This window comes from Verruconis gallopava, assembly GCF_000836295.1.
Source record: "Verruconis gallopava strain CBS 43764 unplaced genomic scaffold supercont1.2, whole genome shotgun sequence".
NCBI classification, from domain to species: domain Eukaryota; kingdom Fungi; phylum Ascomycota; class Dothideomycetes; order Venturiales; family Sympoventuriaceae; genus Verruconis; species Verruconis gallopava.
The window spans coordinates 617,906-641,858 of NW_015622138.1; the positions used below are offsets into that span (position 1 = coordinate 617,906).

A 23,953-nucleotide genomic window follows, 5' to 3' on the forward strand; every position below is an offset into this window, starting at 1 on the left:
TGTAAAAGCGCAAGGATTATGGTGGATAGCGTTTCAGACATTCTGCCTTCTGCACTTAAACTCAACTCGCATGTGTATGTGTATATTGGTGGAATCAATTGGAGACACTGGAGAGCGAGGGTTCACTTCAGGTCATGCATTCCATAGTACACTTGACCAAGTGAAGGTACAAGTGGATTGGCTTGATGAATTGAGTTTCATGGTTTTACCACTTCGGTCCTTGGTCATACCCCATGTGGTCAACTCAAGAAACAAAAAGATGTTCTCAATACTGGTCCGCAGAAACTCTCTGTGAGCATTGCGTTTGAAGAAAGATGGCAGAAGAATACGCTAGTCCAAGAAGGGCAATCATGATTTTTGCGATGCGAGTCTCCACGGGCGTTCGGCGACCGCGTCAACAATCAAGCGCCAACGTGGCCGGGCACTTGTCTCGTCTTTTTTATAGACTTTCTTGTTTCTTTGGGGGCTTCTTTGCCTCATGGCCCCCACATGTAGCCTTGTAGAAACATAGTTTGAGCCTGCTGACCGCCGGATCTGCACTAACCCAGTCCTGGTGTATGCCTCTCGCTCTCAGCCTGGTCTAGGTTGTTCGTTCTGCCATAACTCGATCCGCTTGAACAGCAGCCGAGTGCTCGACTACGTCCCGTTCGACTACTTGTCTCCTTGCTAATGAGCGTCTCGAAGATTCCGCCCGTCTCCACGTCTCAAGTCGACTTGAGTGCGCAAGACCTACCCCTCGCCACTTGCAGGCGACGGAAAACGACCCTCAGCCTGTTACAAATTCACCGGCGGTGGTCGAGGCAGTGAAAATATGGCCTCGCTTGAAGAGCTAGGGCCAGACACTCCACGGGCAGTGCTCGAAGATGAACTGCAATTCACAAGGCTGCTGGTTGAGACAATGGACCCAGAATCTTACGACTACGACGACTTGATGGAACAACACATGAAAAAGATCGCGCACATTGAGTCTCTCCTTGGAGTACAGGAAGATCAGAATTCAGGTTTCCATTCATCAGCGGCTTCGCAACAGTTCTTTCCGAGTATGCCCCCCCCGTCAACCTGGACTGGCGATATGGAGGAAGCACTTTGGCCTGTCACTAGCTCTGCTGCGATGATTGACAATACCGCGACACATGGTGAGTTACACAGATCCTTAGACTAGATATCTCGCGCCACAGTAGAAAGCGAAACGCAACAGTTACTCCCCACATTCAATGTGCTTAGCAGCAAGTTCGCCGGAGCTCTTCAAACTACCAGTCTCGCTTCTTGCCAACCAAAGTACTTATACTCTCCTTTTCGCCATCGAAAAGCGTGTACGCCTTGGGCATACAGCACCTGATACCCAGTTCCAACTTCATCTCCGCTCTGCCACTGTAACTTCGTCGTCGAAGCTAACAATACTTCAATCCAGCACGTACCGAGAGGCCAACAACGCCGCAACAACAACAACAAATACCCCAGTGGCCCAAAAACGGCATGAGCACGTACACAGTAGACACCAATTCGCGAAAGCGACCGCTTGACGTGCTCTCGTCCTCTCCAACCTTATTCTCTGCGCCCAAACGAGCTACTCCAAGCCCAGGAGAGTCCACTCCGCAGACCCCAGGCTCGGACATCTTACCAGACCCTTCAACTTCTGACCTCGGGCCTGGTCCAAGTAGACACATGGCCCCGTTCGCTTCTCGTTCGGTCAGTAATTCTTTCCTCGAGCGTCAGAGGCAGGCTGCTGCGGAAGTAGAACGGAAGCAGCGTCAGCTTCTTCGCGACACTCAGATCGCGAACTCTTACAATTTAGGTCTGCCTGTGCAACGCCCGCCAATGAGCCAATCTTCTTCGCAGACCGTGCTGAACAAAGACGGCACGTTCCGACGTGTATCTTCACAGAATGGCAACAAGTTGCTCAAACAAGGTCCAGAGAGGCTACCGGGGGATTCGACTTCATATTCGATTAAGCAGAAAAGCTTTGGTTCGTCGAAAGATATGGCATTACCCACTCCTTCTACATCAAAAGACAACATGCGCCAGGCGTCTATACAGGTCGACAGCGATTCAGAACTCGAGGAAATTGGAGAGGAGCAATTTCTGGCTTCGGCTCGGCGACGAGGACTAAGTCGATCAACGATGCACCGGCAAGAGTCAGGCCCAGTTCAAACTGTAAGATTCGGTACGCAAGACCAGAATTCGTTTCGAGGAGCCAGTGGCTATACCAGTTCATATTCGTCGTCTGATTCTCCGTTCTCGAATCCTGTCCTGGCCTCTGTACGGTCGCAGTCCGCCTCGCAACCGCAAAACCGACATGGGTTCATGGCCAGGGATCCACGATCTGTTGGCGTTCGACAGGCTATAGCTAATATTGCGAGCATGCCTGGCGCTTTCCCGGGTGGTTTGGACCTTTCTGATGACAGCGTTTTTGGTGGCGTAAACACCTATGGACATTCTTCGAGCCTACAGCAGCCTCGCTTGTTTGGGTCACAGTACAATCCTGACATGTCTCGGTCGTTGATTCATCGGGACGTTGTTGATCTCTCCAATTACGACGATGATTACGGCACTGACCAGTACGGCTTTCTCCACAACGATCCTACACGGAGTGCGGAAGAGATCAAGGAACTGATCGAGCAAATCGCTACAGGCGCCGACCTCCCGCCCGAAGCACGCGAAGGTACTCCTGATGCAATGAAGTTTCCATTGATGGAGCATCAAAAGATTGGCCTTACTTGGATGAAAGAAAAGGAAGCAACGACCGCGAAGGGCGGTATTCTGGCTGACGACATGGGCCTTGGAAAAACCATACAAGCTATCGCCTTGATCGTTTCACGCCCTTCCGAGGATCGAGCCCAAAAAACAACGTTGGTCGTCGCCCCAGTGGCACTTCTTCGCCAGTGGGAGCTTGAGATCAAGGAAAAGATAAAGCCCGTCAAGGCTCTTTCTGTCTTCATACATCACAGTCAACGGAAGAAAACTTTCAGTCAGTTGAAGCAGTACGATGTCGTCCTCACAACGTATGGCAGCTTGACTTCCGAGCTTAAGAAGAAGATACACTGGGATGAAGTGCTGAAGCATGAGCCAAATGCTAGGCCGTCCAAGAAAGAGCAGATGTCTTTGCTTGGAGATGACTGTCTTTGGTACCGCGTGATTCTTGATGAGGCTCAGAACATCAAGAACAGGAACACTGGAGCAGCAAAGGCTGCATTCGAACTCCGATCGACATATCGCTGGTGCATGACGGGAACGCCGATGATGAACAATGTGGGTGAACTCTGGCCCCTGATTCGATTTTGCCGTTTACGACCTTACAACGATATCAACCGCTTCCGTTCAGACATCAGTAACCCTTTAAGTTCGCGCAACGAGCTCGAACGTCAAGATGCTATGCGTAAGCTTCAAGCTCTGATTCGCGGGATCATGCTCCGCCGGACGAAGAGCACAAAGCTCGATGGCAAGCCCATCATCACGTTGAAACCGCGCACCAACGAGGTGATTACGAAAGAGTTTGACAAAGATCAGATGGATTTCTACACTGCTATTGAAAAAAGATCGGCCAACATCTTTAACAAGTACCTCAAAGCAGGAGCAGTAATGCGCAACTACAGTCACATACTATCATTACTGCTCAGGTTGCGACAGATTTGCGACCACCCTGTCCTCGCCACGGAGGTCGTTGGTGATTCGGCAGTCGAGACTTCCAAGACCGATATGCTTGCTTTGGCCGAGAAGCTATCCCCGAGCGTTGTCCGCCGCTTGAAAGAACAAGACGGGAACTTTACCTGCCCAATCTGCATTGATGCTATTCCCGATCCTGGTCCCATAATTTTCTTCCCATGCGGCCACTATCTCGACAGCGATTGCCTCTCCTCGCTCGCAATGAACGCGACGTCTCAAATGGAGCCGGATCTCAAGTGTCCGGAGTGTCGCGAGAGATTCGACCAGAAGCGAGTGATCGACTACCTCTCTTTCAAGAAAGTTCATCTTCCCGAACAATGTCCGCAGGATCAGCAGGCTACTCATGATGACGAGGATGATTCAGAAGATGAAGACGTGTCGGATTCGGACTCGGACACCGATGACGACTCCAGCGATAGTCTGAAGGATTTCGTTGTGAATGATGATGATGATAGCGACGATGAGGAGGAAAAAGAGGAACAGCCAGATTCCGACGGCTTTGTTCTGGTCAAAAGTGACAAAAATAAAGATGACGAGGAGGAGGCTGATTCGAGTGGCGAGCGCAAATCCAAGGCCAAAACTAGCAAGAAAGGACGCAAAAAGACGGTCAAGAGCAAGGGGAAAGAAAAGAAAGTCAAGAAGACCCTGGCTCAGCTTCGTAACGAAGGCCGTCGTAACAAGAAAACCTGGGCGAAGTATATCCGTCGTCTCAAGAAGACCTGGGAATCAAGTGCAAAAATTGACAAGACACTTGAATTGTTGGATCGACTGCACGAAACGAAGCCGAAGGAGAAGATTCTCATCTTTAGCCAGTTTACATCCTTTCTTGATTTCCTTGAAGTACCTCTCAAGGACCGCGGTATTGAATATCGGCGCTACGATGGCAGTATGAGCACGAAGGATCGCGATGATGCCGTGATGGACTTTAGGACAAGACCTCATATCAGGGTCATGCTCATCTCGCTCAAAGCAGGTAATGCCGGTCTCAACCTCAATTGCGCTTCGCAAGTCATCATTCTTGACCCGTTCTGGAATCCCTTCATCGAGGAACAGGCAGTCGACCGCGCTCATCGTATCGGTCAGCAGAACGAGGTCAATGTATATCGCATCGTCATTCCAAATACTGTTGAAGACCGCATCTTGCAATTGCAGGACCAGAAACGTGAGCTCATCAGCACTGCATTGGATGAAAATGCGGGCAAGAGTCTAGCGAGACTCGGCGTCAGAGAGCTCGGATTCCTCTTTGGGATCTCTTCAGATGCCACTGGTAGATAGAAGAAGATATGACCTTGGGATCGGGCAACGAGCTGGAATGCTCAAAAGGCGACGCCTCGAATTTTTTTTCTTCGCGGTTTTATCGGATGGGCACTGTCTGCCCTATTTTGAATGCTTTTTTAATAGTGTTCTTCCAATGTTCGTCCAGATTCTAGACTACGAACTACATGCGGGAGAAGGATTGTTCAGGCTTGGATCGGGATGCCGGCGTTGCGGATCAGTCATGATGATTATACCCTCGAAACGACTGGGTGGTGGTGCATGTGGTTGATTTCCTTGTCCGCAAGAAAAAAAAAAATTAGATTCACAAGGCGTTAAACACAGTGTAGATTGCGAGAAGAGTATAGCCGACATTCTTGTTCTGCCCTCTTCTTTTCCTTTTTCTGTCCTCGCTTCTGATGTTATTGTTACTTAGAATGATAGGCACCACATTTCGGCAGGACTGAAGGTATAATGAGAAAGAAAGTAATGATTGTTCAACGTAGACGCATTGTGCATTGAACTATTCTAAAACTTTATAGATATGTCTTTCGCATCTAGGAACAGCGCGACTCCACATATTGTGGCCATGTAGACTAATAGAACAGCCATGGTCTCCGTTCCTTTCATGTCAAGGGTAGGCATTGTCAGGTTGACGGCGCCTGTCAGAAGGTTCGCGAGCAAAAAGATTGGCAGCCCGTTGCGGTTGACCGCGTGCAGCAAACGGCTGGTGGCGGACAGGCATCGCTTCCGCTCAGCTTGAATGTCGCGCTCGCTATAGAGATTTGGAAAGCAAATCGCCTCGGAAATAGCGCAGAGAGCCAGGTGACCGCAATTGAACGCGGCTACCCAGAGGAAATACGGCAGGTTCGCCAAACGGCGCGAAACGCGCAAGTTGAAGCCTTGGTAAGAGAGGCAGAGTGTTAAAAGTGCAGTCCAGACGATTGTCCACGTGATCAACCTTCCGATGATCGTCTTTTGAAGTTGCAGAAGGCCGCTCCTGCTTCGAAGGCTGCTTCCCAGTGGGATGGCGTGCTCTCGGGCGAGCACGTACATGCCCGCATCTTGGCCGGCGAGAAAGATTGCGAGATAACCGAAGAGCGAGAAGATGCCTTCCCTGTTTTGAGAGATCAGGTCCACGCGAGGCGCCGAGAAGATGAAGACCTTGAGGTTCGTGAAATCCAAGACGAGCTCATGCGCGACGCTGATGAGCAGCCCGAGAAGGGCAAACGATGGCACAAATGCGTATGCTGTATGACACAGAGCCATGAAAGGGGGTATGAAGCCCAGCGTAAAGAAAAAATTCCAATGAACCCCGTACTCGCTGACGTGTTCGGCATAGTCGACCCCCTTTACACTATATAAGCGGACGAGTCCAAGAACGAGCAAAGGAAATGCATGGCGAATCGAGTCCTTCAATCGCACCAACAGGGGCGACGTCTTGCCAGTGCGTTGAGCTTTGAGGATGGAACGTGGAGACACGAGTCCCGCAGAGAAGACAAAGGAGCCAACACCCATGTCCATCAACGACGTTCCCCAGCTCTCTACCTTCGCAAAACGCCGCGGGAAGATATTGAAATCTACAGCCAGAATGGCAGCACAGGTGATGATCATCATATGGCCTCTGTACATGCTTACAAAGGGTTTTATCGGGAAAGATTCAACTTTGGATTCTGATGCATTGCCTTCGGCGGACTGCGACGGCTTCGTCGCTATCGTGTTGATTTTGGCTCCGGGCTTGCCCTTAGATGTCAGATAGATCAAAACAGCTGGTGAGAGCAGGAATGCACACAAAAGAAGGGGCTCGTTAGCATAGACGGTGATGGAGAACAATATTGCCGCACAGTTGATGGCGAAGTCCGTGAAGGCGGCGGCAGCAGTATATGGCGAAAAGAAGTTTAACTTTGCCTGCAAGACGGACCATGTGAAAACGGCGACCTACGCCAGAACGTTAAGTTGGGAATCAATCCGAGTCCCGACTTGACAACTTACGGGTAAAACCAACGTAACTTCGTTAACCTCCCATATTGATCCTCCGGTTAAATTGCTGACGTGGGCTTGCTTCAGTTCCTTGTAATTGTGCAGCTTCCGGATCTCGGCTGCGTGAAGCGTGTTCGAGTCCATGTCTTACTGGCTTGAGATCACTTGATAGCAAGCTCAAGCATCAAGAACAAACGACATTTTCGAAAGAGGCCGACAACACAAATTGGGCTTAAATGTCACGTTTGCTAAAAGGGGATGTCCTATTTTGTCTTAGCGTGATCAGTGCTTCTGAGCTGTGTTACAGAATCTGCAAAGCATAGGAATTTTGTATCATAACTCAAGCGATCATCTAAAGCCCAAATTTACATCACAAAGATTCGACAGTTGAGGTCATGCATATCATTCATTGAGAAGAACTGCTTTAATGTTCATGCGGGCTAGATACCATATAGTGTTCCATGAGGCTGTCAATTCGCATCATCCTTTTTCCATCCAAATTTGGGTATCATTGAAACTGAAAGCCACTGGCCGCTTCACTTTGATCCTGTTCATGCCATGAGAAGTAATCCATCATTGCCGTCTCGCTGCTGAAACCCTCAAAGAAGTTTGTAGGCGTGCAATTCATTGCTTGCAAATACACATGTTCTGCCGATGGATCTTCTGTCGCGGATAGATGAAGAGGAGGAATATTGATTGCGGCCGGTCGTGAGGTAATGTCCATCATCGGCTCGGCTGCCGATACAAGAAATACGTCGTGTAGAGCACCGTTTCGCAAAGTTGAGGAGATATTGCGCTGATGGCTGGAATTGGATGACTTGAGAATCGTAGTAGAGGGATTCAAAGTGTTTGGGGACGTAAGGGTCATGTCTAATGCGTTTTCTGCGCTCGACCGAGTAGATGTATCACAGAAGAGTGGCTGTACGAAGTCAGCATGCCGTGTATTGGAGTAAAACCTCAATCCTGCGGAGTACTTGCCCTTAAGCTTTCGGCGTAGGTTCTCGCCATCTGGTTGCAGGATGCGAATCGATCAAGAATCAAAAAGCCTCTTTGAGCCGCTGAATAGTATTCGTGTACTGTTGGATCGTCCTTATTCGTGATTACAAACAATGTCAAGATCACCACAGCCATAAATAATGTGAAAAATAAAAGCCAGGAAGGGCCATTAAGCAGCTGAGCATTGTCTAAAGCCTGTACAAGCCACACCACTTGCATCGCGGCTTTGATGCAAGCCGATGCACAAGCAAATGCGCGATAATCGAAATTTGCATCTGCATTTCTCCGAGCTATGTGGTAGAGGAATGGCCGATAGAGTACCATCTGCACATGGCCGTGAGCCACTCGAAGCAACATTTGTGCCCTTCAGAGATCGTTAGCCAAAGGTTCTCCTCACATGAAGCGGCTCCACTTCCCTCTCAATATCCTTTGGAACAGGCTCCGGGAGTTTGTTGTAGCTTGGCAGATGTGACGTCCATTCAATCAGATCCTTTTCTGCCTCAACAATTTTCGCATAGTCAACTTGATACCGGTTGTTCAGCTTATGTTCTCCATCGTTACCGCCCGAAGTGATGTTCTTCGCCTTAACCAAAACCAAGCTCAACTTTGTATGTGCATTCACCGACGACATCAAAGAAATTGAGCTAGCAGTCGGTTGTCCAATATTTTGGGGAGTGATAGCGTCATCATCGAGCTCAACGGGATATGCTTGGTCCGTATCGTCATCGCGTAAAGTTCGAGGCAGGTCTAGCACTGTAGTGATATAGCTGTCCATGGCTCGAATTGTCCAAAATATGCGTTTCCGCACTTCTCGCTCCAGAGGGTCGAATTTGCTAAGAGAATCAGCTCTGTGCATGCCCATTCGAACTGCTGCAGTCATGGCCAGTGAGAGATAGGTATAGCAAGATGGTATTTGTCCAGAGCCTTGCAGATAAATAATCGAACATAGCAAGGCCTGGAGTGACAAAGTGTCTCGACAGTCCGTCAAGTCGAGGGATTGCTGAGCCGCAGCGAAGAACTGTTCACTACATATACCAATTAAAAACATGCTCGTTTCTCAGTGATCTCACCTACGATCTTGCTTCGCGTGCTGCCGAGCCCGCCTGAGATGAATCGCCTGCGGCATTGAATAACTCCCCAAGTGCAAACATAGCGTTAAGTAACGCTTCGAATCTCGTATCCTCGAGTGTAGGTTCTAGACCTGCATTGCGAGCAGAATAATACAGCTGCAGCCGAGATTCGAAAGACGGACGATGGATGAAATTGAATAGCGAGAATGCCTCCGAGAAGACAGCATTGGTATACAAGACCGCAATGTCCCATGATGGCAAAGCAGTCAACGATCTTGGCCGAGAGCTTGGACGATGCAATAAACGAGACGATGTTCCTGCTGGCGATCTTCGCTCCTGCGCAGCATTGGGGCCAGATCCGTACCGACGATTTAACAGCTGGTCGCACCTTTGCCGTATCCTTTCAACAAGAAGAAGGCCAGAATTACTTCCACTATAGTCGTAGTTTCCATCCTCATCGATATTCAGCCGCCCAGTTGCCTCCACCATGCTTTCGAGCAACGTACATGCCACCGGAGATTCACCCTGCGGAGTTCCAGGTGGAGAAGTCTGCGTTGCGACATGGTGAACGCTATGGAGAGAAGAATTTTGTCTGCTGAGCTGTCCCAAGCGACTGATATCGTACTCGTCTAGGACTTCTGGGGTGACCTCGACATCAGAAGGGATACCAAGGATGTCCTTAAAACGCTCGACAGTTCGCTCCAAAGACACGATATACTTTGTGTCTAGCTGCTTCTTTGGGCGACTTTCATCATACGTACATTCTAGCAGGCATTAATCCGAAGGTCTGCAAGCAGACAGACTTTGAGCTCGTACCTGAATCGTGTTGTTGGCAGAAGGAGCACGGAAGGAGGCCGTCACACTTTGACTTGCGGAGTCGGCCTTCGTGAGTGGCCCAAAATTAGCACGACATAGCATCCGGATTGCCGATGAGAACCTTACAATTGTCACAAGCACGTGGAACTCTCGGGACGGCCTTTTTGACGCCATCACTTTTGGCCGGCTTGTTTCTTTTGGTAGCCGGTGGCATATCTTCAAAAATCTAAAAAACATCTTATTCGGACATCGTTGCGAATAATATGTATGTCAGCATTTGTTCGGAGCAGGGACAAGTGACCCGAACCGGCGGCAGGGCTTGGCGCAGGAATAAATGTACAAAAATTGCTTGCGACCGCTGTTTAATGTGAGGCTGATTTTGCCTCCGAGCGGTTAAGTGCGAGGCTGATTTCATTACCTGCGTCGTTCCTTGCGCTTGTGCTTCTGGCGGTCCACCGTGAGTGATCACATTAGGTGCATGACGCGGAACTTCACTCGCGGAATACTCATTATTAATATTTCCGATCATCCCATAGAACTCGCGCATACTTGAACGGCGACGCTCTCGGGTGGGGCAAGTCCAGCATGGTCACTCTCATTCTTGGAATTGTGGCTTTCCGTCATATCCTGACATTTTTGGATGGCAAAACTTTCTTGGGCGAATGGCACTCCGTTTCCGTCGGTTCTCACGGCACGTTTCTGGTCAATAAACGGCTCAGCAAATGAAGCTTGACGATCACTGCTTTAAGAGTAAATGTCGTCGTCTGAAGGCAAACTCTCCAGTACGGTGCGGTATAGAGTCCGAAGTGGAGACTGGTTTTGGTAGCAAGGTTGTGTGGGGTATGGTAGATGCAGGGTGTCGATTGGGAAAACGGCACGTGATGCAAAAGGTAAGTTAACGTTATCTTTAATGCCGCTGAGTCAAAGAACTTCCAGAACAGGGAGGCGTACTTATTGGATTTAGAAGATAGAATCATTGCCTGGGTTGGCATTTGTCGTGCGAATTCAACCCTCACTTGTGTACGGGAAGAGTGCCTACCCGAAGCGAGTTCAGTCCATTGGATGTTGCTCTTAACCACGTTTTGAGCCGAACTTTCTTCTGCAAAAGTCCGTCGACGACCAGTATCTGGTGGCAAAAAGATCGTCATGCCGCGGAAACACCTACACGGGCCACTGCAGCGATCATCTTTGCTGACGACTTCACTTAGTTCCCAAAAAATCTCTACCAGCATCGGCAGGGCACGGTAAGAAACGAGGCTCAATTGCAGTTGAGGCATTTCGTTCTGCTTTCATCCAGTCAGTGAAGTCAGTTGCCTAACGACCTTCAGTTCACTTTGTGTTGAGTTACATGATCGGCGGTCTCCGGGTAACTAGACTGGTTTTCACCGAAACAAAGCCGTTATTCGGATCGAGAATCGGACCATATATATATTACAACCAGTAATTCGCAAGCTTCAAGTCAACAGCACGTTTTAATTGAATCGAAACAATAAATTCTCAACTCAGAGCGGCAGGTAAGGCTTTTTACAGCACAATGTCGTCAGCGGCTCCGTGCCACAACCGTACCACGGCAGCCACGATGCCAACTCTTGCACGACCACCTAAAACCATACTAAATATATAACTTGGCTGAACCACGAATCCACTTGCAAAGCGTTGCAGCCCATCGTTTCCTTCACTTTTCCCATTACTCAGGTATTCGTGAGATCAGTTCAGCTTTGACATGGTTTCTCGGGCGAGCTAAGCATTGTTCTCTCTTTGGCACTTAGGCTTGTCTGTCGTTGAACAGGAGATCGTCCTCAGCCATTTCGTCGGCTATAGCAGCTATATCTGAGCTATCCTGGGCCTCGAAATATTCCTTAATAGCAGTCACAGAGTCCTTGACCAACCCTTGCTCTAACGCCTGTATGATCTTGTTTCTTTCGCTCGCGTCCTTCTCCAGTTCAGCATTGCCGTCTCGCTTTGCCAGAGCAGCAGTGCCCCGATAGTACACTCCTGCATTTTTCAGCAGAATTTTTTCATTCGCTTTGATTGCGCTCGAGGCCGAGGGTGCCTGCGAAAGACGTCTTCGCATAAGTTCGACGTTAGCACGAGTAAAATATATTTCTGCCTTGGTCGGTAGAGGAGACTCCGCTGGTAATACATCGGGCAATTTGTTTGTTGCCTCCGTTAATTGTGCTTGTGCAGTCTCCAGGGCTGTCCAACGTCGTGCCAAAGCATCGGGACTTGGGTCTTGATCCTCCATTTTCGCGGCATATTCGGCGAACTCAACAAGTGCGTCGGCATATGCACTATGGATAGGCACGTGAGAGTTTTCAGGATATGTACCCAAGCCTGCGTTCATCAATAGTGGCGCAAATGCTTGCGTAACTCGTTCATAGTACTGTACAATATCGCAAAGCTTGCTTCTGTATTCTGCACCAGCAATAGCAACAGTGAAGACTGCGATGGCAAGATCCGCTGCTGCTCTAGCAGATGCTTGAGGGTTGTTATCATCGGATTTCTCTCGTGCGTGAAATGTGGAGCTGGATGACGATACAGATAAGAATGGGGGTGCATCAGGCTCGTTTGGATCTTTAGCTACCGAGGTTGGTAAGAGTGCAAGATAGCCGGGTAACCTTTGCGTCACAATTGGACCGGCAATCTCCGTCAGATTAGCTAGTAAACTGCTTGATGTGGGTGCAGATATCGTAGCAAGTGATGATAGACTTCCAAGCTGAGCCAGGGCTGTTTCAACTAGTGTATTTGGCGTAACAGGCTCCTTCACCGTTGCCCATTCCTCAGGTTCGATCGTCGGGCTATCGGATGAGATCTTTTCGGATTCTGGATATTTTGCTTGAATTTCTGTTATATTTTGCGGCCCTTGGCTGATGAGCTCCTGAATTTCTGAATACTCCATCTCCTGTCGACTAAGACAAGCGTTGAAAAGCTCAACGGCTTCCTGGAGCAGGGAAACACATTGCGACTTGACATTATCCTCGTCATCCGCCATATCATTGAGCTCTTCCGCAAAACTTGTCAGTACCTGAGCAGTATTGAAGAGAACATCGGCATTCTCCTGGTCGATAGACAAGGCATATTTGTGAGCATCAAGTGCTTCCTTAAGCATATCAAGCGATGATCCAATTTGGGACATAATTCTTTTATCTTGCGCAATATTGTATAGCAAGAGAGCTTTATTGTATGCCAGGTCAAAGCTTTTCGGATACTTCTTCAGACCTTCATCGTATGTTGATATTGCTCGATTGTAGAATCTCACAGCACGAGCCGCGTCGCCGGCTTTCCATTTTCCCGCAGACGCTTCAAATTCATCTGCTGCTTCCAAGAACTCAGTTTCAGATACCGGTTGCTGCAACGGTGCTAATCAGTTCATGTTCAATGTTTTGTGTTCCATAGTGCTACCTGTGCTTCCTTGCTTTTCTTGACGTGGTGTGAGAACTGCTTTTGTCTTTTTGGAGGCATATCCGTTTCAGCACAGTCGGCACGAGATGCGAAAGCAAGACTTTCCAAACTGTGGGTAGAATCGAATTATAACGTGATGTAATTAGAATGAGAACATCCCGAATAATTCTGAGTGACAAGTTCGTTACGAGCAACATCGGAGTAATGCTGCAACTTTAGGCGAGGATCTCTCGGTACAAATTTCTTTTTCAAAGGACCCTGGCCAAAAATTTGGTCCATGTCGCTTCACACCTGTGAACTTTCCAATCTTGTGACAGTTGCAGACGATTGTCGTACTTGACAACGCGGTGTCGCTATAAAAAGCTTTTTCGTCACGGTGTAAGATACTTGCACTATGTCGGAGCAAACTAATAAAGCGCATCGCAAATCGAAAGAAAAGAAATCAAAGCCGAGCAGCGGTCCAAATCCCAAGGCATTCGCCTTCGCAAAACCAGGCAAGCTCGCCAAACAGGCCGTTCGCTCTCACGATGTGCGAGAAAAGCGATTTCACGTCCCGTTGGTGGATCGTGTACCAGAAGAGCCACCTCCGCTGATTGTTGGCGTGGTCGGTCCCCCCGGTGTTGGCAAGACGACCTTGATTAAATCGCTAATCAGACGCTACACGAAACAAACCTTGTCCTCGCCTACAGGTCCTCTCACTGTTGTCACATCTAAGAGAAGGCGCCTGACATTTCTTGAATGCCCTTCAGATTCGCTCGCAGCCATGATGGATATGGCGAAGGTCGTGGATATACTGCTGCTTATGATTGACGGTAATTATGGCTTCGAGATGGAGACTATGGAGTTCCTGAATATTTTGAGCTCTACTGGTATGCCAGGCAACGTATTTGGTATTCTAACACACCTGGACTTGTTCAAGAAGCAGGAGGCTCTCAAGATACAGAAGAAACGACTAAAGCATCGGTTCTGGAGTGAGCTATATCAGGGAGCAAAATTGTTCTACCTCTCAGGTGTCGTCAACGGAAGATATCCTGATCGCGAGATTCTGAACTTATCACGATTCCTGTCCGTAATGAAGAAGCCTCGGCCGCTTGTCTTCAGACAGTCGCATCCTTACTGTCTCGCCGACCGGTTCCTCGACATCACCCCGCCTACTACAATAGAGGAGGACAAAAAATGTGACCGCTCAGTAGCTTTGTATGGCTATCTACGAGGAGGAGTAAATTTCCAAGCTGAAGGAGCTAGGGTACATATACCTGGCGTTGGTGATCTAAGAGTGTCGAGGATCGAAGGATTACCAGATCCATGTCCCACACCATACCAAGACCAAGCTATCGCTAAGGCGACCGGGAAGAGTAAGAAAAAACGACTAGGTGAAAAACAGAAGCTGCTGTACGCTCCTATGTCCGATGTTGGTGGCGTACTGGTCGACAAGGATGCTGTATATATTGATGTGAAAAATGCCACGCTCAACAAGGATGATGACGTCGAAGAGCGAGGTCTAGGTGAACAGCTCATGATCAGTCTTCAGGGAGAGAGGCGCTTGTTGGGCAATGCAGATACAGAAATGCGGCTATTTGCCGATGGTAAATCCGTCAACACATCACTCGAAGACGATGTAACGGACTCCGGCCGGAAAGTGCCACGGCGAGCCAAAATTGTCGAACGAACAGAGGACATCGACGATATTGCAGATGAGGCGTATGAGAGTGGCAGCGATGATAACGACCAGCTCGATGGCCATGACCTTGATTCTGATGACGGCCTATCTGACGATCAAGTTCCTAGCAACTTTGGAGAAAGACGAGAAAATGATAAGAATCAAGATCGAGCTGTGGAAGGTGATATTGTATTTGCAGACAGTGACTCCGACCTTGGCTCTTTATCATCTGTTGAGGACCAACAATTCGACAACGACATTGAGGATGATGAGGATTCTACGGGTGACGAGGATATTGAGAATGATGAGGATGACGACGACGAAGACGAGAACGGCGAGCTAAGGTGGAAAGAGAATCTCGCACAGAGGGCTCAGCAAATGCACGGGAAGAAAAGACCATATCGTACTGCTGAGCTAGCTCGGTTGATGTACAATATGTCTCTAACCCCACGCCAAGTTCTGGCAAAATGGAAGGGCGAAGAGATTGATGAAGCTGACGAATCTGATGAAGATCAAGAAAATTTCTTCAGACGGGCAAAGCAGCCAAAGACTGAAGATTTGGACGAAGATTGTAGTCTCAAGACTTTCGACTATACATATCTGGAGCAAAAGTGGAGTGATCCTGACCAGTTTGAAGCCTTGAGAAGCAAGATGGCTAGTGGAGGTACACGATCGAGAAGAGATGATAGTGAAGATGAGGAAGATTCTGACCTTGACGGAGCCGAAGAAGATGAAGAAGATGAAGGCGATGGAGCGTTTGAGGATTTAGAAACCGGCGAAGTCTTTGGAGGTGATGAGAACGGAGATGAAGACGAGAATAGATCAGAGGATGATCTAGAAGCAGAACGAAGGAAGAATGCTCGAAAAAAGGAGGAGCTTAAACTTAGGTTCGAAGAGGAAGACAGAGAAGGCTTGTTCAATGACAAATCTAATGACCGAGCACACGGCGAAGCTGTCGACGAGTTTGGAGAGGACGAATGGTATGATCGACAGAAGGCGCTGCTTGAGAAGCAGCAGGATATTAACCGCGCCGAATTCGACCAGCTAGATGAGCACTCCCGGATACGCGTGGAGGGATACAAGGCTGGAACATATGCACGAATCATCCTCGAAGGCGTGCCCTGCGAATTTGTTGAGAATTTCAATCCACGAATGCCACTTCTGATTGGTGGTCTGACACCAACCGAGGATCGCATGGGTTTCGTCCAAGTGCGCATCAAGCGTCATCGATGGCACAAGAAGATATTGAAGACGAATGATCCGTTAATATTCTCCTTGGGTTGGCGAAGATTTCAAACAATGCCGGTGTACAGCATATCGGATTCGCGAACTCGAAATCGGATGTTGAAATATACACCAGAACACATGCATTGTTTCGGAACGTTTTATGGACCTTTAATCGCGCCGAGCACGCCATTTTGCTGCGTGCAAAGCTTCTCGAACTCCAACCCGGGATTTCGTATTGCGGCAACAGGTGTCGTTCTCAGTGTTGACGAGTCGGTGGAAATAGTGAAAAAGCTCAAACTCACCGGCTACCCCTACAAAGTGTTCAAGAACACGGCGTTCATTAAGGACATGTTCAATTCGTCGCTCGAAATCGCGAAATTTGAGGGCGCGAGCATACGCACTGTCTCTGGAATTCGGGGACAGATAAAGCGTGCTCTCAGCAAACCTGAAGGGCATTTTCGTGCTACCTTCGAAGATAAGTTACTGATGAGTGACATTGTATTCCTTCGCGCTTGGTATCCTGTCAAGCCACACCGCTTCTATAATCCAGTAACAAATCTCCTCGGATCGGATGCGGACGGCGCCTGGACGAGCATGCGCCTAACTGGCGAAGTACGCCGCGAACAAAATATTCCCACCCCTCTGAACAAGGATTCGGCATATCGCCCTATTGAGCGTCAAGAGCGGCACTTCAATCCTCTTCGCATCCCCAAAAATCTTGCCAAGGAACTACCGTTTAAAACACAGCCTGCAATTACGTTGAAGCAGAGAAACCAAACGTATATGCAAAAGCGTGCTGTGGTAGCTGATGGAGACGAGAAGAAGGCTAGACAGTTGCTGATACAGCTCAACACGTTGAGGAAGGATAAGGAGGCTAGAAGGGCCGCGAAGCAAGAGGAGAGAAAAGCTGAGTATAGGGCTAAAGTTGCAGAAAATATGGAGAAAAGGGCAGAGAGAGAGAAGAGAGAGAAGCAGGAATATTGGCGGCGAGAAGGGAAAAAGAGGAAAAATCAGGAGAGTGGAGGTGGAGGAAAGAGAACGAAGACATAGCGCCAAAGATAACATAAATCGAGATTCCAAAGTTCAGAGTAATAAGCCTTTCCGAAATCGAACCTTTTTTTTGGAGAATTTTTTGGATTTGCTGCTGCATTGAGAGGGTAGATTCCTCAGCAGCGAGCCTATAGAAACAAACACAGGCCCTCGCTGTTACTTTGGCCATGGTTTTGCCACGTTCACGCAATGTTATCCCCAAATGGAGTAGAGTTTTCAGCTCTACATTGCTTTCCCGTTTACCAATTTTTACACTCGACCATATCACATTCAATTGGGAAGCTTCGTATCGTGCGAACCCGCGTTGCCAGGCGTCCAATTCGACAGGTCTCTTGGTTGTTGTCCTTCGAGAAGGGCAGCGCCTTTCCTCTGCAAAGCGGTCATTCGTCGGATTGTGTGACCCAGGGACCGCGGCAGCTGCAGAGAACTTGCGAGCTCAGCGGTTTGGTCGACTTTATGCGCTTAAAGCTACACCCTTAACAGCGCCTCAGGAATTCTCGAGCTTCTCTTCCATCTCTTCTCGCCATCTGTGACCGAATGACTTCATCGACCAGATAACGACACATCCACTGATCAAGGATACAAGTCCAAGAATTGTGCACATCCAACCGTTACCGATGGCATGTATAACTGGGTGCGCGATTATGCCTCCTACGCACGAGAAGATGTTCCGCACGAAGTTTTGAACGGCAAGACCGGTACTTGCTCGCTTTGGCACGAATTCAGTCAGCATGGTCGATGCCATGGTGAAAACCATCATTGTGCCACTACCAAAGAAGAAATTGGCGATGAACTATTGGCGAATCAGATGTAAGGTCAAAAAAAAAAAAAAAAAAAAGAGAAAAGAAAGAAAGAAAGAAACTTAGTCGTTGAAACATACTGGCACGATCCAATGGACTTTTGCTTGTGCCGACCAGCCGTACCACATCAGGGCACAAGGATAAACGAAGGCAGCAATCCATGCGTTTTCTTTCATTCTGTCTTCTGGTGTGAAGATCAAATTTCCATTCGCGTCGTAACGGCCGGCCTTCCTCGCTTCCCGTTTCATAATGTAGTCCAACCAGCGACCACCAAAGATCGACGTGATAAAGTACCCTAGTGAACCTGGAATGTAGCAGAGGCCGACTATGAGAACACTGAAATTGTACGGGGACCTGGAGAAGGTGTCTTCAATGCTAATGTTGAGGAAGAAGAGGGCTCCAAATGTGACGGACGCATAGTAAATAGTGATGGCGACGGCAGGGAAGCGTAACAAAAGGATAATCTTGAGTGGGTCGATAAAAGCTCGCTTGAGAAAAATGATTGTAGACTTCGAGTGCTTGGCCACAGACTGCCGTGTCGTTGTTCGATGCAAAGACGTAGATTTGTCAGTAACGTTTGGCTCGTTCGATGTCTTTTCACCCGCAGCCTCGCCTGTCACAGCCAGCTCGGTTTGCATGGCCGCATCTGCTTCCCCTTTGGCCTGTTTTATCAAGCTCTTCCGCGCCTTCAAGGTCTCTGGCAGCGAGAAGGTGATCATGACAATCATAGCGCCACCATATATGGCAGTGAACCACTGCGTCGCGCGCCAATTGAGTCCTTGTGCTAACGCTCCACCAATGATGGGCCCTAGCAAAGGCCCGCATAAAGGCCCAAGATAAAAAAGGCCCATAGCCCGGCCACGTTCATGTCGTTCCCAGATATCAGCAATGGTACCGGCGCCAACAGCTTGGACACTGGCTGCGGCACCACCGCTCAGCATCCGCATCGCAATAAGCATACCGATACTGCTTGCCACTGCCGAAAGGATGGAGAACAAGGTGAACAAGACAAAGGATGCGACGTAGATCGTTCTCCGGCCCAGGGTCTCGCTGAAGCTGCTCCACCAGAGAGGAAATATCGACATCGACAGCATGTACAGCGCCACGCTCAAGTTTGTGACGGTGGGCGAGACCTTGAACTCTTTCGATATAGGTGTCAAACACGGCATGACGATTGCAGAGCCTACGGGGGCAGCAAACGCGGCCAGGGCCACGATGGTAGTGATCACCCATTTTGTTTTCCTGGGATAGAGCACCGGCTGGGTGACTTCGGGCACGAGCGAAAAGCGTGCGAACAGGCCGCGCCTTTCGTTACGCGGAACCTTTGGCGGATAATTGGGCGTCAATCTGGATGATATCCGGGATATCTGGCGCGACAAGCTCGGCTGTTCTACTACGTGCGCTTCAACATCTGTTTGGAGAGCCTTGACAGACTGAATCGAGGCTGACGAGGTGGACGAATGGCGGCGTTTCCCTTCCGTGTCCACGTCGTTTGTTTCGATGCCGTCCATGGTCGCACATGAGCCTGAAGCCATGATGGATATAGAGCCGTGGAGGGTCCGCTACGACAGCGAGCAGCGTCTCGCGTTCCCAAAAAAGCACCACTGACCCAATGTGGCCGTTAACCTTGCTATGAAAATCTGAAGGAATCAGGACGGCCAGAGACGTGACGAGAACACGAAGAGCGAGTACGAAAAGTCAGCGCAAAACAGTTTCCCCACGAAGAATCGTAAGAAAGTGCGGAGTATAGCAGACGGCATGGACACTGGGTCGCTCTAGGTCGGCGACGGGTTTCTACCACTCAGGCCTCGGAGGAAGGCTTGAACAAGAATCTGCAGCCTCCTCACAGACGTAGACGAATGCCATGCTTAACTTGGTGCTAGAACGGGACGTACGACGACCACACTGAGCAATGAGAACATGGGGAATGGTGCCGAGAATCCGGCCTTGCCGTTGTCGGCTCAGAGAATGTGAGTTTGTTCAGTTTGTCGTTGCGAGTGGAGGCGAGAACGCACCCGAGAGCGCGGAAGCAGCCAAGCGGAATTAGCGCCGCTTTCGCATGGGAACAAAACCTCGGCGGCTGACACCTTGATTAGCGGCATGGACGTGCTGGGCATGTACTTATCTTGGTCAAGTACGCTCTTCAGACCTTCTGAGGGTAGAGTCAAGAGCCATCGTCATGTCTGACGCCGAAGAGCTCGATGTTTGAACGAACGGTCGAGGGCTAAGATGAGGAGAGTCGAGCTAAAGCGTAACGCGGCACGTGGCCGCGTTCTGATCAGTAAATACCGACATGTTTAGTCGTTCCATTTGTCCTTATTTAGTCCAGACCTGCCTCTTACAATTCTCGCAAACATCCAACTGGACTGTTCATCGATCATGGAGATCGACGCCCGTGAGAGGCTTCGGCAGCACTTCTTGAACAACAGATCACCAGAGCGCTGGGACGAACTGTGGAAAGATGGATCTTTCCTGCCGTGGGATCGAGGTATGGACTCTCCACTAATCTAACAACTTGGCGTGGACCATCTAACACGGGACAACAGGTACGCCGAATCCTGCGCTGATTGACACGCTCGACAGCAAATGGTCCACCATTGGTCCTGCGCTGAAGCAAGATGGCTCTCGCAGAAAAGCTCTTGTCCCGGGCTGTGGCAAGGGCTATGACGTGTACCTGTTCGCTGCTTACGGTTTCGACGCCTTTGGGCTCGAGGTGGGCAACGCGGTAGAGGCCGCGAAGAAATTTGCCCCAGAGGCAGACACGAGGGATGAATACAAGGCGAGGGACGAGAACGTGGGAAAAGGGAAGGTCGAATTTGTGCAGGGAGACTTTTACGCAAAGGATTGGGAGACGTCTTGCCATCTGGACGGAAACAGCGGGTTCGATGTCATTTATGACTATACGGTACGTTTTTTCTTCTATTTCTGCAGGCGAGCTGCCAGATGTTGAAGACTGGCTGATTCGACAATCATCTCAGTTTCTATGCGCCATGCCACCGAACCTGCGACCGGCGTGGTCAAAACGCATGACTGAGCTGCTTGCGCCCGGAGGTACGCTGATCTGCCTAGAGTTTCCCCTGTACAAGGAGGCCTCCTTGGGTGGCCCACCTTGGGCTATGAGAGCAGAGACGTACGAGATGCTTCTGCCCTTCCCGGGCGAGGAGCCAGAATATGACGAAAATGGCTACGTGATTAAACAGGAACGCCCTCCCAACCCTAACGGTCTGACAAGGATCGCGCGTTGGCATGCAGAACGCTCTCATCCCGTAGGCCAAGGGACGGATCATGTCAGTCTTTGGAAGCATCGGGAAGCTGCTTAGTCCGCAGAACAAAGAGCCACGGTGAGTTTACATGAGGACATGGTTCAGCCTTGCCGCAAGCTGTTGTAGTGTTCGCCTAGCCCAAATCCGTGTCGATAGTATGCAAGCCACAATCTCCTCTCTGCGCCATTCTTTCGCGTGCCTTCAATCTCGTGTACGCTTCCGTTACCGTCCAAAACTGAGATATCGACATCATATGCCTTCGCTAGAGCCATCAGTTCCAGCTGTCCGCCCCATTCGCTCGTCTCTCCAACCTTCCTAACGTACTGCTCCAACGGCTCGTCAAGAAACGGCTCAAAGTCTGCTCTATTCTTCTTGATGTACTCTGCCGCTGTCCTTCTCACGGTCCTGTACGGTTCTTCGCCCTCTGCAATCACTGGTCTGATACTTGGTGACAGTCCGATGTGACGTTCGCCCAACTGATCCGCCACAGCGGAATACAAGCAGTGTCCATCCGCTCTAATCTCCTTCATCTTTAGACCTTTCGCTTTTATGGCAGCTTCCATAGTCTCCTGCTCCTTTGCTCGCAGATCAGGCATGCTGCTTGCCTCCTCCTCCGCTTTCGCGGCTTCCTCCTCTCGCTCTGCTGCTCGCCGCGCCAAACGCTCCTTCTGCCGGTTCCGCTTCTTGCCGGGCGCTTGCGTGTTTTGCGCCTCATCTCTCACAGATAGCGACGATATTCCGTTCGCTAATTTATCCGTCGAAGAGGCGTGATTCTGTGTCGCAGGCTCAGCTGTCGACTCTGGTATAGGCTCCTCCTCCGGCAACTGAACTGGAACCTCGCCGGTCAACTCGGCCATTTCCCGCTCTTGTCGTTCCTTCAACTCTGCTTCCAGTCGTGCGCATTCATCGTTAATCCCTTTTCTCGTTTTCTTCGACGCAGACTTTTTCTTCTGCGTCACCAGTGCCTGAAGATCGCGAAGCTCTTTCCGATGTTTAGCTTGAAGCTCCTCCATGTCAGACGGCGCAGTTCACTCCAAAGAACCCTTTGATCGCTTAAAAAAAAGCGGTGATATAAAGGAAGAAAACGCTAATGACAGACCGGAGTGCCGAAACAAGGAGCAGAGGCTGTAGACCGTTCACTCTCTACATGACATGTCACGAGATTTTGAAGTGAGATCTACGACTTATCGATAATCGACCGAAACCGGACATGGCTCGAAGCGTTTTTGGCCGGGTAATACTTTCAGTAGAAAAATCGATTTAATGTCAAAAGCTGAAGAACCTAAGTATAATGTTTTCGGAAAAGCAAACTGACAATATATGTATATACCTTTCATCCGTTCGTGCCATCAAATTCGTAACAAACCAGCCTTCATGGCAGCCGCTAGCTATATCGCTTCAACTTTCTCCGTCTCTGAGCCAACGCCCCAGATGCCCTTTACGAAATCTCCATATCTAAATACGGGTCTCCTATCTCCAGCCCCCAGTCCTGCTGTATTACCTGCTGCTCCTTTTTTAAAGGCCCTTCTTCCCGTAAACCCTTCCATTGCCATATCCACTTCCCGCTCTGTTAATCTCCTCTGATCCTCCCCAGGCTCTGGCATCGTTGACAACAACGCCTCCTTCAGTTCCTGAACATCTATCTGTCCGCTGTCATCTACATCAAACGTGGAGAACGCGTCCATGAGTTCTGTGGATGAGGTTAAGCGGGTGAGATCCGCGCTGAGAAGATGCAAGTAGGAAGAGAGGTTCAAGGATGACGACCCGGGTGGAAAGTATTGCGATAGTGCTGCAGGTGAGGCATCTAGGCCGAGCTCGTTCAGTTGGTGAACGAGGTCGGATTGAGTGATGAAGCCGGTGTTGGCGCGATCGAGGACAGCGAAAGACTCACGCATGGTGTGGAGATATTGTGGAGGAATCGAAGAAAGCGGGTCTGCAGGTGCTGGAGCGCGCGGTGTTGACTCGGATCTGAAACTCGAGGCCGTTGGCGTACGGTCGCTGTAACTTGGGCGCGCTGTCGATCCGTTGGCCTGCGTGTCGAACCTTGGCGCTAAACTGCTTGTGCTAGACGCAAGCTGTCTAGGTGATCGAGTAGGTGATTCAGGTGTGTCCATTGCTGCTTCTGAAAAGCTGTTCGCGGCGCTGCGCGTGTGTATCCACGAGCGATCGTCTGCAGTGTTCGAAGTAAAGGCAGGCTTCGACGACGCGGAAGAGGATGGCTGCTGCGAGAATCGGGAGGGCGTCGATTGCTTGAGCGGCGAGCCCTGTGGTGTTGCCGCACGCACTGTGGACGGCGACTTGGTTAGAGGGGATTCCGGCCGTCTGAAAGGCGACATGCGTCCATTGCTGTCGCTGCGAGCGAAGGACAACGGCGCAGGTCTGAGAGGGCTGGACGGGTTCGACTAGAGCGCACGACGTGAGCAAGTAGAAGGGCCATAGCCTCGTCGAGAAGACTCACCATGCTCCGAAGCTGTGTCAGTTGCTATGCGCAACTGAGCATACACAGCGTAGAGTTCAAACGTCTGGTGTGTGCGGTGAACGAGGCCCAGGTAAACAAGTTACCGAATCGGACGGCGGAGGCGTCGGAGAAGAGGACGCTGTGTCACGCTAAGCTGGGCGGCCAATGTGAACTTAGTAAGCGAGCGCCGCTGAGTTTAGCGGGCCCCCCACCAAAACGCCAGCACGGTCTAGCGCTTGGGTCCCTGATCAGGGGCTGGGCCCAGGCCGGCCATTGGCAGGTCCGCCCCGTGCTAGCTCACCGTGAGAGCGTCT

General features: G+C 49.9%; 9 protein-coding genes across 11 annotated transcripts; 3 read left to right on the forward strand and 6 right to left on the reverse strand.

Annotated features, from left to right (window-relative positions):
• The first annotated feature begins 405 nt into the window (after nucleotides 1-405).
• PV09_00716 (uncharacterized protein) lies at nucleotides 406-5,413 on the forward strand. The gene is made up of 2 exons (XM_016353496.1): nucleotides 406-1,136; nucleotides 1,412-5,413. The coding sequence occupies exons 1-2, from the start codon at nucleotides 812-814 to the stop codon at nucleotides 4,936-4,938; spliced, it is 3,852 nt and encodes a 1,283-aa protein (XP_016218649.1). The 5' UTR covers nucleotides 406-811; the 3' UTR covers nucleotides 4,939-5,413.
• Nucleotides 5,414-5,445: 32 nt separating this feature from the next.
• On the reverse strand, nucleotides 5,446-7,110 carry PV09_00717 (the record flags this gene model as incomplete). Of its 2 annotated transcripts, XM_016353498.1 has the most annotated exons (3): nucleotides 6,910-7,110; nucleotides 6,710-6,855; nucleotides 5,446-6,654 (listed from the first exon to the last, which is right to left on the reverse strand). In XM_016353498.1, exon 3 carries the CDS (start codon nucleotides 6,547-6,549, stop codon nucleotides 5,446-5,448), a length of 1,104 nt encoding a protein of 367 aa, XP_016218651.1. In that variant the 5' UTR covers nucleotides 6,550-6,654; nucleotides 6,710-6,855; nucleotides 6,910-7,110. The 2 variants fall into 2 exon arrangements, with proteins under 2 accessions (XP_016218651.1, XP_016218650.1); XM_016353497.1 differs by having other exon boundaries at nucleotides 5,446-6,855.
• A 52-nt stretch (nucleotides 7,111-7,162) lies between these two features.
• PV09_00718 (uncharacterized protein) lies at nucleotides 7,163-10,241 on the reverse strand. The gene is made up of 5 exons (XM_016353499.1): nucleotides 9,906-10,241; nucleotides 9,780-9,845; nucleotides 8,968-9,727; nucleotides 7,876-8,918; nucleotides 7,163-7,816 (listed from the first exon to the last, which is right to left on the reverse strand). Exons 1-4 carry the CDS (start codon nucleotides 9,991-9,993, stop codon nucleotides 8,270-8,272), a joined length of 1,563 nt encoding a protein of 520 aa, XP_016218652.1. The 5' UTR covers nucleotides 9,994-10,241; the 3' UTR covers nucleotides 7,163-7,816; nucleotides 7,876-8,269.
• Nucleotides 10,242-11,216: 975 nt separating this feature from the next.
• Nucleotides 11,217-13,361, reverse strand: PV09_00719 (uncharacterized protein). The gene is made up of 2 exons (XM_016353500.1): nucleotides 13,182-13,361; nucleotides 11,217-13,128 (listed from the first exon to the last, which is right to left on the reverse strand). The coding sequence occupies exons 1-2, from the start codon at nucleotides 13,239-13,241 to the stop codon at nucleotides 11,545-11,547; spliced, it is 1,644 nt and encodes a 547-aa protein (XP_016218653.1). The 5' UTR covers nucleotides 13,242-13,361; the 3' UTR covers nucleotides 11,217-11,544.
• A 139-nt stretch (nucleotides 13,362-13,500) lies between these two features.
• Nucleotides 13,501-17,176, forward strand: PV09_00720 (uncharacterized protein). Its single transcript, XM_016353501.1, has one exon. The coding sequence runs from the start codon at nucleotides 13,576-13,578 to the stop codon at nucleotides 17,116-17,118; it is 3,543 nt and encodes a 1,180-aa protein (XP_016218654.1). The 5' UTR covers nucleotides 13,501-13,575; the 3' UTR covers nucleotides 17,119-17,176.
• Nucleotides 17,177-17,182: 6 nt separating this feature from the next.
• PV09_00721 (uncharacterized protein) lies at nucleotides 17,183-19,516 on the reverse strand. The gene is made up of 2 exons (XM_016353502.1): nucleotides 17,999-19,516; nucleotides 17,183-17,911 (listed from the first exon to the last, which is right to left on the reverse strand). The coding sequence occupies exons 1-2, from the start codon at nucleotides 19,451-19,453 to the stop codon at nucleotides 17,606-17,608; spliced, it is 1,761 nt and encodes a 586-aa protein (XP_016218655.1). The 5' UTR covers nucleotides 19,454-19,516; the 3' UTR covers nucleotides 17,183-17,605.
• On the forward strand, nucleotides 19,488-21,366 carry PV09_00722. Of its 2 annotated transcripts, XM_016353503.1 has the most exons (5): nucleotides 19,488-19,888; nucleotides 20,015-20,199; nucleotides 20,248-20,406; nucleotides 20,465-20,823; nucleotides 20,897-21,366. In XM_016353503.1, the coding sequence occupies exons 2-5, from the start codon at nucleotides 20,148-20,150 to the stop codon at nucleotides 21,236-21,238; spliced, it is 912 nt and encodes a 303-aa protein (XP_016218656.1). In that variant the 5' UTR covers nucleotides 19,488-19,888; nucleotides 20,015-20,147; the 3' UTR covers nucleotides 21,239-21,366. The 2 variants fall into 2 exon arrangements, with proteins under 2 accessions (XP_016218656.1, XP_016218657.1); XM_016353504.1 differs by having other exon boundaries at nucleotides 20,015-20,406.
• On the reverse strand, nucleotides 20,765-22,353 carry PV09_00723 (uncharacterized protein). The gene has a single exon (XM_016353505.1). The coding sequence runs from the start codon at nucleotides 22,192-22,194 to the stop codon at nucleotides 21,283-21,285; it is 912 nt and encodes a 303-aa protein (XP_016218658.1). The 5' UTR covers nucleotides 22,195-22,353; the 3' UTR covers nucleotides 20,765-21,282.
• Nucleotides 22,354-22,439: 86 nt separating this feature from the next.
• Nucleotides 22,440-23,748, reverse strand: PV09_00724 (uncharacterized protein). Its single transcript, XM_016353506.1, has 2 exons — nucleotides 23,640-23,748; nucleotides 22,440-23,583 (listed from the first exon to the last, which is right to left on the reverse strand). Exons 1-2 carry the CDS (start codon nucleotides 23,640-23,642, stop codon nucleotides 22,570-22,572), a joined length of 1,017 nt encoding a protein of 338 aa, XP_016218659.1. The 5' UTR covers nucleotides 23,643-23,748; the 3' UTR covers nucleotides 22,440-22,569.
• Between the last annotated feature and the right edge of the window lie 205 nt (nucleotides 23,749-23,953).

Excerpts from the sequence above, each read along its gene's own strand:
- PV09_00720 (XM_016353501.1), top strand. The coding sequence starts at position 13,576 with ATGTCGGAGCAAACTAATAAAGCGCATCGCAAATCGAAAGAAAAGAAA.
- PV09_00716 (XM_016353496.1), top strand. The coding sequence starts at position 812 with ATGGCCTCGCTTGAAGAGCTAGGGCCAGACACTCCACGGGCAGTGCTC. Across the intron at positions 1,137-1,411 it reads TGACAATACCGCGACACATG|CACGTACCGAGAGGCCAACA; the intron begins GTGAGTTACACA and ends ACTTCAATCCAG.
- PV09_00721 (XM_016353502.1), bottom strand. The coding sequence starts at position 19,453 with ATGGCTTCAGGCTCATGTGCGACCATGGACGGCATCGAAACAAACGAC. Across the intron at positions 17,912-17,998 it reads AAGTCCATTGGATCGTGCCA|TTCATCGCCAATTTCTTCTT; the intron begins GTATGTTTCAAC and ends ATTCGCCAATAG.
- PV09_00718 (XM_016353499.1), bottom strand. The coding sequence starts at position 9,993 with ATGCCACCGGCTACCAAAAGAAACAAGCCGGCCAAAAGTGATGGCGTC. Across the intron at positions 9,846-9,905 it reads TCCACGTGCTTGTGACAATT|GCCGACTCCGCAAGTCAAAG; the intron begins GTAAGGTTCTCA and ends CCACTCACGAAG. Across the intron at positions 8,919-8,967 it reads GCAGCACGCGAAGCAAGATC|TGAACAGTTCTTCGCTGCGG; the intron begins GTAGGTGAGATC and ends TGGTATATGTAG.
- PV09_00719 (XM_016353500.1), bottom strand. The coding sequence starts at position 13,241 with ATGCCTCCAAAAAGACAAAAGCAGTTCTCACACCACGTCAAGAAAAGC. Across the intron at positions 13,129-13,181 it reads AGAAAAGCAAGGAAGCACAG|CAACCGGTATCTGAAACTGA; the intron begins GTAGCACTATGG and ends GCACCGTTGCAG.
- PV09_00723 (XM_016353505.1), bottom strand. The coding sequence starts at position 22,194 with ATGGAGGAGCTTCAAGCTAAACATCGGAAAGAGCTTCGCGATCTTCAG.
- PV09_00722 (XM_016353503.1), top strand. The coding sequence starts at position 20,148 with ATGAGGAGAGTCGAGCTAAAGCGTAACGCGGCACGTGGCCGCGTTCTG. Across the intron at positions 20,407-20,464 it reads TTTCCTGCCGTGGGATCGAG|GTACGCCGAATCCTGCGCTG; the intron begins GTATGGACTCTC and ends ACGGGACAACAG. Across the intron at positions 20,824-20,896 it reads ATGTCATTTATGACTATACG|TTTCTATGCGCCATGCCACC; the intron begins GTACGTTTTTTC and ends CAATCATCTCAG.